At 49.6% G+C, this 11971-nt stretch overlaps 1 protein-coding gene across 1 annotated transcript; it reads right to left on the reverse strand.

The window, feature by feature from the left end:
* Positions 1 to 790: 790 nt before the first annotated feature.
* On the reverse strand, positions 791 to 11302 carry Stard5 (StAR related lipid transfer domain containing 5). The gene is made up of 6 exons (XM_041640023.1): positions 11157 to 11302; positions 10499 to 10548; positions 10018 to 10150; positions 5930 to 6047; positions 5201 to 5294; positions 791 to 2473 (listed from the first exon to the last, which is right to left on the reverse strand). Exons 1-6 carry the CDS (start codon positions 11253 to 11255, stop codon positions 2326 to 2328), a joined length of 642 nt encoding a protein of 213 aa, XP_041495957.1. The 5' UTR covers positions 11256 to 11302; the 3' UTR covers positions 791 to 2325.
* Between the last annotated feature and the right edge of the window lie 669 nt (positions 11303 to 11971).

Here is an 11971-nt window from a genome sequence, read left to right on the forward strand (position 1 = left end):
AGATGTGTTCACAGGATGAACTAGCATGGCTATGAGCATAAAATGAAAATTACTCCCGATGTCCCATCTGTCATGGCAGGCACTCTGCTTGACGTTGAGTAATAGCCATTTATGATCATGGCCACTTCACCAATGGTGGGTCCTGTGCCAGGGTATTGGAAGGTACTGAGCCTCAGGACAATGAGTGACTTGCCTGTCTGGGACGTGGTGGGGCAGAGAATATCATTCCTTTCGTGACCTGATAGACATGAGCAAGCCCAGGAGCTTTAAAACACAGCACACGAGGCTCCCAGCCTGTTTGTAGCATGTGCGTGATCTGTAGAATATCTTTCATCATTGGTGAATCTCTGATAGCCACGCTCAGGACAACTCGATGTGACTCCTGATGACCCACAGCAAGTATGGTTTATTAGGTCTGGACCAGGGCTTCAGATCCTTATCCCCAGTCCTCTGTTCCCATGAAATAAGGATGGCCTAGGGAAGGCCTGGCAAGGATCACAGACCAAACACCAGAGACCATTTATTTCAGGGCACTGCCAATGGAGGCTTGCCAGGGTGACCTGCTAGCCTCTCCAGAATCTTAAGTTGAGAATGTTTGTTTGAAGTGGACTCAGAAACCCCTGCTGGGCTCCTCTCTTCTGCGCAAAGCCCTTCAGCGACTCTTGCATAGCTCTGTCTCCCCTACTCTGAGAAATAGCAGCCTATGGCTGGAGCTGGCATGCTTATTTCTCCAGCCCACTTTAAAGTTTGTGCTATATATATAGTAGACAAGAAAAGGAAGAATTCATGATATCGTTTAGATCAGTCCTTTAGATCTATTAACAATAAAAGGTGTGGGGTTGGGGAGACAGCTGTCAGGAAAGTGCTTGGCATGCAAGCTGGCGACTTAAATTTAATACCCAGAGACCAGAAAGACAAAAAACAAATAAAACCAAACAACCAAACAGACTAATGGAAACCAAAGAACCAGGTGTGGTGGCATTTGCTTGTAATCCCAGACCCGGGGAAGCAGAAAGACACAGATCTCTGGAACTTCCTGGGCATCCAGCCTAGCCTATTTGGTGAGTTTCTCACCTGTCACAAAAACCAGGGTGGATCACAGCCAACAGAATGGTACAGCAAGTGGGCTTAGCATGGAGACAAAAACAGAGAGAGACAGCAGGAAGAGATCAACAGTTGGTATCCAAACTCAGGGAAAACAGAGCAGGGCCAAGAAAGCCATCTAGACCTAGATGTGGGAATATCCAAACCAGCCTTATCAAAGTGCAAAGGTGTCCTAGACTCCATGCCCCATACTGTGAACGAATGGGGGAAGAGGAGAGGAATTATTAAAATCTACTGAAGGGGCGAGGCTGGCTGGACTGTGAAGCGCACCACGTCGTCTCTGCAGTCTTCAAGCAAGCACACTGTCAGCCAACAGGGACCTCTCCTTTCTTAATAAGAAAAGCAGGGATCTAAATTTGAAAAGCTAAGGAGACAGCATGTGTCCCTATTGGAATGGCTGCTTTTGTGTAGGCTTGTGCAGTCCCACAGCACGGGAGACAGCATGGCCTGATGGGACGGGGTGGGGGGGCTCTTCTCCCCAGACTCCCCCATGCACCCAGGGACTGCTGGCCCCACTCAGAATGCCTCACACAGGTCACAAGAACTCCCGCTCCCTCCCAAAGATACAATTTGGTTTCATGGGGACACAAACATTAACTCATGACAGGACAAACAGGAAAAGACAAGTCTGATGAAAAAAAAAAACATTAGGAAAAAAGTGTTTTTCCTTTAAGGCTTATTCTGTGCTTTGAAACATGTTTTCCAAGTTGACATCTTTGTAAGGGGGGGAACGTCTTGTGTTAAAAACTGGTATAATAAACTGTATCAGAAAATGGACACAGGAGTCTGGGACAGAAGTCTAGGAGCTCCAAATGCCAGAGGAGCAGGACTTAAGGACCAGGATAGATGATGATTCCCCAAGACTGGCACAGAGACGAGGGGTCTGACAGCAACGCACAGGGCCCTTGAACCACAAGGAATCAAAGGATGCTCCAGCCATGTCTTTGTCAGGAGGCCATAGCAGCATCCTGCCAGGAAGGTGTGTACCACCGCAAGCTGATGGATAGTGCCTTCCACACCAAGGCCAAGAGGAAGGAGGCGTGTGTGTGTGTGTGTGTGTGTGTGTGTGTGTGTGCACGTGCGCGCCGCTGTCCTGGGTTGGCACTCCCGAGACTTCCTGTTCACTCGGGCATCTCCAAAGGCCACAGTAGCTCTTCCGTGTTCTTTGACACTCAACAGCAGGAGGCCCTGATGGGTGTTTCTTGCCAATAGGTGACCGTGTCAGTGATGGAACTTCCTCACGGCTTTCTGAAGGTTGGGGTAGAACTCGGCCATGCTGCGAGGGAAGAAGGAGTCTACCACGCTCTGTGGGAGGTAGCCACTCAGGTCTGTCTGGAAGAACGTGACCAGCTTGGTTTTGTTGGGCTCCCTGAGAAAACAGCAGCAGTGGTGTCGTGTTAGACATGTACCACAGAGGCATCAAAGCCCAGAGCCACGACCAGTGACGAGCACAAGTGGCTCAGACATGGTGATCACCTCCACACCTGCTCCAGCCTCAGTGCCCAGGGCTCCTCTTCACCCCCTTGTTCTAACATGTCTTTTAGGGGACACACTGCCTGGGGGAGCTGGTGCCATGCCCTGGGTGGGACGTGCAGATGTTCCTTGTGGCTATTATTAACGGCTGTGTTTTCGATGACCGGGGACTTCTGGGACATTCTGGGCCCTTTCCAGAGGTGGGCAAGGTTGGAACTCCCTCCATGCCAATGCATACTATGACCACGCGGTAGGGATTTTATCCTGTGTGATTTGTGGCCCTACAACACGCTCTGTCACATTTGTAAGTGTTATTAAGTCTGACGTGGACGAAATTTGCAAAGCTGGAAAATAGCGCCATCCTCCTCAGCTTCTACTTAGCATAGCTGACTGATGATTGTTTTTTTCTAAAATGTCACTTAGCATGCAATTCATTTACTACTATTTGGTGGAGAGAATTATTTTAGATCGCGCAATCTTAATTGGAAACATACTACATAATGGTAACTACGTATGGACTGGAGTCCTGTGAAATCCTCAACCCTATTTCAGGAGGGAAATGGAACCATAGATTCAAATTTTGAGCTCCGGCTTAGAGAACCGAGGGCTCCTTTATACATGTGTCAAAGAGGCTTTGGCAAGGGGTAGCAGAAGCCCAGATGCAGGGTCCCATCTATGGATGAAGCAGTAACAGGGCATTAGATTAATCCAGAAGCTGAAATCAGATTACACACAATAGAGGAAGTAGGGCATGACCAAACGGGAACCTGGAGGGGTTCTCGTGGTCACAAATGCTGCAGTGGCCAGGTTTGGAGAAGCTTTGTGGTATTTTCCCCTCCCCTACCATGTGGCATTTTATTTGAATGATGCTGTTCACATCAAAAACTCCACAGAGCACCATACCTCCAAGGTTCTATTTTTCTGCCGTGGAACTTCTGGTATTGGAGACTCTAACGCCCCCGCCCCCACCGCCTCCAGCAGTCTAGACAACTACTGAGGTCTCAGAAGGACAGGGCAAGCGGAGGAGCAGTGTAGAGAGATCAGGGACTGCTCTAGACCAGCATTTCTTTACCCCTGTGGGGCAGGAAGGTGGGAGGGGAGAAGGAAGAAGGAGAGGAGAGGGAGAGCGATCTGGGGGCAGGGCCCCCTTTGGATCTCAAATCCTCAGCTCTGTCAGATTCCATCTTCTCCCTCCCTCACCAGCTCCAACCGATTCTGGGGCCTGGGGCCCTTCTCTGTCACCCCCAAGACTCCCCCTCTCCCCTGAGTCTATCCCTCCTGGTCACTCTGCTGTGTTCTCTTTGGAAGCTTAAACAGGTCAGTAAGAAATCAGAGTTCATGACCACATTTCTCTCTGGGGAGCCCTGGGCTTGGCAGTACAACATCACAGGAGAGTCAAGCTACTTGGGGAGAGACCCATGGGGTAGGCCAAAGTGGCTAAAAGGGGGCTCGGGGCACCATGACTGTCCTCACAGAAACCACCAGGAGTTTGTCATGACACTTTCACCAGAACACACGTGGAGCACGGGAAATGTTCCCTGGCATTCACAGCAGGGGGGCCACAAATGCAGCTCTGATGTTGCCTCCTCCAAAGACTCTAGTGTCCTGGGAGACAGCACTCCCTCCGTCACAGAGAGTCTGAGCCCAGTCACCTCCACCTCACTCCCCAGCATGGCCTCCTGCTCTGGGTCACAGCTCCACCTACTCTGGGGGCATCTGAGCAGCTTCCACTGACATCATGGCCTGGATGCTCAGCCCTCGCTAAGGCTCCCAGTTATGAGGCTGGCAAGGTCTGGCCCTGCTTGCAGGCCCCTCCCCAATCCGACTCAGTGACTTCCTTCTACAGTTTCCCTTGTACCCACACCTGCTTCTACCCAGAGGAACCCTGGACCTGCACAGGCCACCGTGATCCACGAGACTCCTATCAAGGCTTTTGCTGACCTCCTGGGTCACTTCCTGACTCACTTCCACCCTACCCCAGGTCCGTTCACCATCCCTTAGATTTCTACACAGCATATAATATGGAGTAATTCCTAGTGTACATACAACATAATTATGTTCATTTGTGCCTTGTTTATCTTCTCCTGCCCCATCAGAATTAAGCCCACAGAGAACAGATGTTTTCTATCTGTTTTTAAACACAGAAAGAAAGAAAAAAAAAAAACACAGTCAATATGGAAGACAGATGGCCGGGTTTAAGCTGAGGCTTTATCACTTGCTGGCCTGTGATCTAGGGCTAGTTATATAACCTCTCCGTCCTACCCACCCCTTCTATAAAACGCGGGCCATGATCACAGTTACAATATGGTCTCAGAAGTGCCCTCGAGGCCCTGAGCGCTGTCTCATTTCTGGTAAAGGAGGGGTGGTCACTGTGTACAACGCATTTGCCTGACCTGTCCGGTGGGGCTGGAGAGAGGGATTCTCACATCCAGATTAAAATAAGTAACTTACAACTTCCCCAGGCGCCACGACCGCACATCGTGTGGCTGAGTGCCTGCAGGCACCAATGTATTTTCTAACATTGATGTTACTTTTGTGGGTTACAGTCAAAGTACCTGTTTTCTGAGTTCACAGAGGTGTTATGCTTAGGTCTGAGACAAAGTCCTCCCCCCAATCTCCTTACCCTGGCAGTGGTTCACAGAAGCACCCGCACGGATGGTTAAATCCTCGCACAAAACCTGGCTTTGGGGGACACGATGGGTGTTCCACGTGGGTTGCTGGAAGACATTCATGAGGTCAGTGAAGTCACCTTCAGGCAACAGGGACACCACCACCAGTACTGAGGATCCACTATCTGCACAGGCCCAGGGACTTCGAAGTCCAGCGCCCAGCAAAGGGTTCTGCTACCTATCAGCTTCCTTATGCTTACACCCACTCCAGTTCACACACACATGCATCCTTACCCCCACACAGCTTTCCCCCAGCCCTTTAGGAATTTAAGAACATTCCAGAATCTAAGTCCCAGGGTAGGAGGAGAAAGATTCCTCTCTCAAATTTCAGTCCACAGAAGTGAGGATGTGTCCCTGAGCTTCCCTAGAGGGAGACGCAGAGGAATCGTGGGACTCTGTTGCTCACGGGGAAGGAACAGGGCAGAAAGCAACAAGATTAGGATGCTCCTGCGGACCTGGCACACTGACATACAAGGAGAGCAACTGCAATCCGCATGTTGACGGTGCGGACTGAGCTCAGCAGGGATCAGAACAGATCTGGGACACAGAAAGGCTCAGGTACAGTCTCCCCAACTCTATAAGGGAAGAAGATGGCACACATGAGCCTGCTGATGGTCCCCAAAGAGCTGTGTAAGACAGAGCCCCGCCTCTAGGACAGCCAGCAGATGCCTCCCGTCACTTACCGTTGGAACTGATGGTGCCATCCTCGTATTTCTTCACCAACACCAAGTCCACAAAGTCCCTGGAAGAAATCAGCTTCATGGCAGCCGAGGGTGTGGAGGTTCTGCTCACACACAGCATCTGCCAAAACAAAACGGGCTCAGGACTACTGAAGACAAGTCATTTCATACACAGCAGTTTGGAGGAGCTGCAAGCAGGAGAACCCAGAGGAAGTCTGGGGACACTTGGGCACTTTCCAGCAGGTGCACTGAGGCCAAATGATTTCATCTCCACGTCTTAAAAAAAAAGATCTTCTTCTCCACCCATCTAGTATCATCCTAGCTTGCAATGCCCTGGGGTACAATTCCTTGCTGTGCCAAAGATCTGCAGGAATGCCATCTGCAATATTTGGTCACGGTGCCCCACGCTGGGCTCAGAATGTCAGTTCCCCCTAAGCACAGTCCAAGACACAAGTCCATTTCTGCGTTCCCATATCTTGTAGCAGGCACCATAGAAGTAACCGTTGCTTTCTACAACTGTAACATCTGCTTCTGCTTCCATCTGGAGTCCGAGGGAAGCGTCTGTCTTAGGAATTACTGAAGAGTTACTCGCTCCAGACCCTAGTTCACTCCAGGTTCATGGCTCCTCCACACATCCCTTACCTGTCCTCTAGGAAGAATCAGGATGCTCATGAGCTGTCTGAATCACGCTGATGCATGCCATTGGAAAGGAAAGGTCCTTGCCCCTTATTGTTACTGTTTCTCCTAATGAACAAGAGCCCCCTCTCGTCCTTGGCTTCTCTGCTGTTTGGGATGTCTAAGTTCCCCGGCAGCCTGTGCTTCCTCTCCTTAGCGTTTGCGGAAGGCTGTGTCTCTCGGCAACGGGCCAAATCCTTCGATGAACACATGAATTAATGAGAACAAAGAGTTCTCACACATCCCATGCACAGATGAAAAACACTTTTTCTCTTTGTGCTTTATCATTCTTCATTCAAATTTCTGAATATAATCATGTTACCTTAATAAATTCTACCCATAACTCAGTCTAGTTTTTTTTTTAAAAAGAGTCTTGTGATCAAAAGAAATAGATGATTTAAAAAGTCTTTTTTTTCAACATACATGAATATCTATAATAACATTTGGTGATGTCCAAGGAAACACATGGGAGGGAGAAAACGGAGCGGGATGCTGAGCTTAGTGGTATAAGCTTGTAATCTCAGCACTTGGCAGGCAGAAGCAGACGAATCTCTCTGAGTTCAATATCAGCCTGATCTATATATGGAGTTCTAGGCCAGCTAGGGACCCTGTCTTAAAACAAACAAACAAACAAACAAACAACTCAGTGGGCTGTGTAAAACAAAGTTCAAGCAAAATAATTACATTCTGATTACAGGTACTTCTTGTTGGTGGTGGCTTGCTTTGTTTATTGAATTGAAATGTAACCTTGCCTAGCCTGGAGCTCCTAAGTAGCCTGGCTGCCCCCAACCTTGTGATCTTCATGCCTCTACCTCCTGGCTGCTGGGATTACAGGTATGTGCCATTTTAAAAACGGGACATAAAAAATAAAAGTCCGTATTATTAAGACAGAACTAAATGCCATTGCTTTTGCTCAAAAATAACAAACAGACATGTCAAAAAAAATCCAGGCTTCACACTTTATGAAAATTAAGCTGTGAATTGGATGTTAGATAATAACATGTGTTGGAATGAGACATAGACTTTCAAAAATCTGTTCGAGGAAACACAAGCCAAAAGTTTGAGGATTCATGCTTCATGCACCAGAAGACTGGCTGGGCTCAGCGAGGGGATATGACTGCACTGGGATCAGGGACAAGCCAGCATCCCCAGAGGAGCCAGAAAGCCCCACTAGACCCAACCAGCCAGTCATGGTGGAGAACTGACTTAGAAGGGAAGAGAATCCTGCACAGGTGAGTGCCACGTGCATACGCTGGGCACAGGTGGTGCCTGGAAAGCAGCACCAGAGAGAAACATCCCCCTGGGGGAAGAGCTGAGAGATGAAGCCACTGGGACCCAGAACTGGGGCTGAGGTGAAGGTGACAGAGTTAGAAGGCTATTTTTGGTTTCCTTCGAGAGGTGGCACTGTGACAGGAGGGGGACCAGCTCCTGCTTGGCTCCTTTACCTGTGCGCATTTGGCAGCTTGTCTTTACCCCTGTCAGACTGTCTTTTCCCCCGGGCTCAGGACAGGGAGCTTGTAGCCAGGAACAGAACATCCGATAACCGCCTTGACAGCATTGATGGGTCAACCACCATCATGGCGGCTCACCTATCAGCCTACGGCTTTCTTAGCTTACATTCTCTTAGCCCCACCAACCACTGTACTGAGACCAAGAGGCGGGAATGTGCTCAGGAGACGGGGCCACTACTGATCCCGGGCTATGGGAAGGCTTAGCGGGTGAAGCCACTTCCTGTGTGAGTTCGAGGACTGGAACTCAGACCCCCCAGAACCCCCACACAAGCTGGACAGGAGTGGTAACTCAGCTGTAGTTCCAGAAGGAAGGCAGGGGTCCCTAGGGAGTGCCTAGAGCATGCTGGCTGGAACTGCAGGCTCCAGATTCAGCAAGAGATTCTGCTTCAATATATAAAGCAGAGAATGACTGCATGAGACACTTTTTGGGGCTCCACGCACACATGAACATGCATACACACATACATGTATACCCCCCTTACATACAAACATGTAAGTCAAGTATATAAAAGTCATTAAACTAAGGGTTGCTCAACTTTACCCACTTGGGCATAATACTTTGTATTCTCTCTTTGCATCCTTTTCTTGTGCTGGTGTCACTTCATCCAGAACAAGAAAATCATATCTATTTATTGCGGTTTTGCAAATGTCCCCACTTAGACCAGCTGGCTTTATAAAGGAAGCCATTTAACTATTAGAAAGAGAGAGAGAGAGAGAGAGAGAGAGAGAGAGAGAGAATCACTTGTCATAAGCTAAAGGCAACTGCAAATTACATGTAAAATCGCTCAAGTCTGACTCCCAGCCCAGGCCACCTATTGGTCTCACAGTGAGGGACAGCGTGAGTTAAATAGTGTCAAAGGCGCACACCAGTGCCTGAGATCCACTCTCTTCTTATTGGCAGCAGAGGGATGGAAGAAGGGTTGAGACAGCACCATCCTCTCTGTGTGTTTCGATTCCATCTTTGACTGATAAGGACATGAAATTACCAATCTTCCCAGGGATTTCCGCCTCATCCTTCAGACAACTCTGACATAAAGTCTCCCACGGACAACAGACGGAACTGAAATGAGGTCAGGACAAAGACACCTGGCTCCACAGCTTGGCCAGCTGGAAAACGCTGTGAGGTTTCACAATGCTACCTGCTTACATAAGCACCAGGCAATGCCAGAGGGGTCCTAGACAGCAACCCTAAGACGCCATGCACATCCCACAGGTTAGCCCCACTGGCGTTGCCTGTGTGCGTGTTTTCACCGCGATTTTCTATTCTTCTGAGTGTCTCTGACCAAAATGAAGCAAGGCCTTAGAGTTAGAGATGATACCGGGGTAGGCTCATCCAAGCTGCAGCTGTCTCCTGTAACAGCCCCTAGCCCGCATGGCTATTTAAATTTACATTTAGATTTGTTAAGATGAATAATTCATTTCCTCAAACCAGCCACCTTTTCAGGCTGCATGGCCCCATGGGAACCTGAGGCTCCCACACTAGACAAGACAGTTGCAGAACAATGCTGCCCCATAGCAAGGGTTTCTGCTGGGCAGGGCTGGTCTGCGGGGCACACACTTTCCTAAAGGAGACACTGCAATCCAGAAGTGGTCCCTCGCAGTGGTCCTACTGTGGGCAAAAGACTAAAACGGCTCTGTCAGTGGCTCTGACAATGCTTCAAACTAATCTGTTAGTCTAAACCCAGGCCTGCCTCTGTGTTGTGGGGAGCCCAGGCTTGCCTGGGGTTTCCTCATCTATAGCCCCTGGCTCTGCTGAGGGTTTCTGGCCTCTTAGAGGAGTCATGCTGTTTCCAGAGGGCCGAAGCTGTGATGGCATGCAGGGCACTCCTCTTGCCTTCAGAGGAGATGGGGTCAGGGTACTGCAGCAGGACAAGACACTCAGATGAAATACCCAGTGAAACTTACATCTGTGATGCTTTGGACAACTTCAAAACTGGTCACGTTGTCGTCCCACTTCTCCCGGAGGCCTCCAGCAACTGGCTTTATGCAATCCCATACCTCTTCCAGTGTCCCACACAGAATCCCTTCTCCTCGGTACCTGGAACACGGGGAAGAATTTGACCCAAGACATCAATTCAACTTGTTTATCTTAGGATTTTACATCAAGTCTATTATTACATGTCTGTCCTTGTTCTAGGGCTGGCTGGCAGAAACAGGGCTAAAATATGCTAGCCCGCCTCCCCTCTAGCCTGCACAAACAGGTACTAAGCACTCACGAAACACAGCTTGCTAGAAAGGATCCAAAACACTAGCTAAGGCTTTTCTGGAAGATGACTGGGGAGTCACAGGGGGGTCAGGGTGGGTTGGAATCTCTCATGAGGCAACCCCAGAGAAACCAGGAAGGGAGTCGAGGATCTGACAAGCTTTGTTCGAAGCGTGCACTTACAGATTCCCTGGAAATTCCTGAGACGGCCTCCAGGAAACTGAAACGCCATTCTGTCAAAAAGGCACAGAATGGAAGAGGTTTAGAGCTAGAAGAAGTCTTGGAGTTGGGATCTCAAGAGAGGATTCTCCAAGGTCACCCAACCCGTTCCTGGCACAGCTGGGATTCCTCATGGACTAAGTGGCCCCACAGCAGGTGATGACCAAAGAGATCCCCGCAGGCTGACTCCAGAAGTCACAGGCCCGTCTCCAATCGCCTTAAACGCCACCAAGAACTTTTGTTTCCTCAAGCAAGTTAGGGATATTTGTTTTAAAGAAAACATCAGAAGCGTCAAGGAAGAAAACGGTTTCTTTCCCTGGCACTCTCTGGGAGAAGGGACTGTATTATTATAGTGTACGGAGGAAAGACTCGGTACCTGGAGTTGCAGGTCCAAGCCTAACCTCAAACCAGTCAGGTGACCTTGAGTGTGTTCTCATTGAAAGGGGCGGGGATCTCCGGGAGTCCTAGAGAGCAGAGCAGCCACCCTCCGTGGAATAGCTCCCTCAATCCACCTCCGGGAGCTGGGGTGCAGAAAATCTCAGGGAGAGGAGAAGCCTGGGAGTTTGGAAGACTCCCTAGGAACAGTCTCCAGATCCCCTTTCCCGCTCAGTCCCTCACTCACGCCTTCCCGGCACTTCTTCCAGCCCGACTCGTCCCGCCGATACCGGAGCACCTTCTCCGCCACCGCCTCACTCTCTTGAGCGGCCCAAGACACGTCCATCTCAGCGGCGAGCAGGGTCCCAGCTGAGCAGCACCGGTTTTGCTAGGCGGAAAACGGGGCCTTGGGCGGAGCCTGGAGCCCCGCCTTCGGGCTCCGCCTCCCTCTCAGAATTGGTCTTTGCTCTCAAACAATTCCGTCCCTCCTGGAAATCGGCCAGTCTGAAGATGGAGGCTGGCCCTGCGGTACGTATCATCTCTGGGCGGGATTCAGGAAGCCTGCTGGGCATCTGCCTACTCTGGGCAGGGCCAGGAACTACTCCTGGGCTAGAGCGTGGCGTGGTGATTTCCCCTTGGTGCTCAGAGGTTTTCGGCTCTGACTGAGACCGTACAGTTTTCATAGCAAACAACTCCCCAGGGGGGGTTTCTGCGGGGTGGCCCCAGGGATGTGGAGGAGCAGGTCCTGGAGGCAGGCAGGAGGGGAACCCATCTGCAACTGTTCAGGAGGCCTGCTCAGGGATGTCCGCCTCTAATAGTACAAGCTGCTCACTTTGTTGTGCTTGAAAAATTAAGCATATAAAACCATCAAAGATAAAAATGAGAGATAAAACTGAGATATATATTTTAACTAAAAGTAAGTTATTTGGCTGTTAAAAAATGGTTTTAAAGCATTGAGAAATGTTGAAACAAAAAGATACTTTTTTAATTAAAAAAGAAAACATCATACATGGAAAGATACTTTGTGACAAAATAAATGACCATGGCACAAAAGATGTAGAC

Source organism: Microtus oregoni, unplaced genomic scaffold (assembly GCF_018167655.1).
Source record: "Microtus oregoni isolate MIOR12 unplaced genomic scaffold, Mior012 000000F_ref0000247, whole genome shotgun sequence".
NCBI lineage: Eukaryota > Metazoa > Chordata > Mammalia > Rodentia > Cricetidae > Microtus > Microtus oregoni.

Coding starts and splice junctions, on each gene's coding strand:
- Stard5 (XM_041640023.1), bottom strand. CDS start 11,255: ATGGACGTGTCTTGGGCCGCTCAAGAGAGTGAGGCGGTGGCGGAGAAG. Junction 10,549..11,156: donor GGAAGAAGTGCCGGGAAGGC/GTGAGTGAGGGA, acceptor CCTTTTTGACAG/AATGGCGTTTCAGTTTCCTG. Junction 2,474..5,200: donor TTCTGTGAACCACTGCCAGG/GTAAGGAGATTG, acceptor CTGTTTTCTCAG/GGAGCCCAACAAAACCAAGC.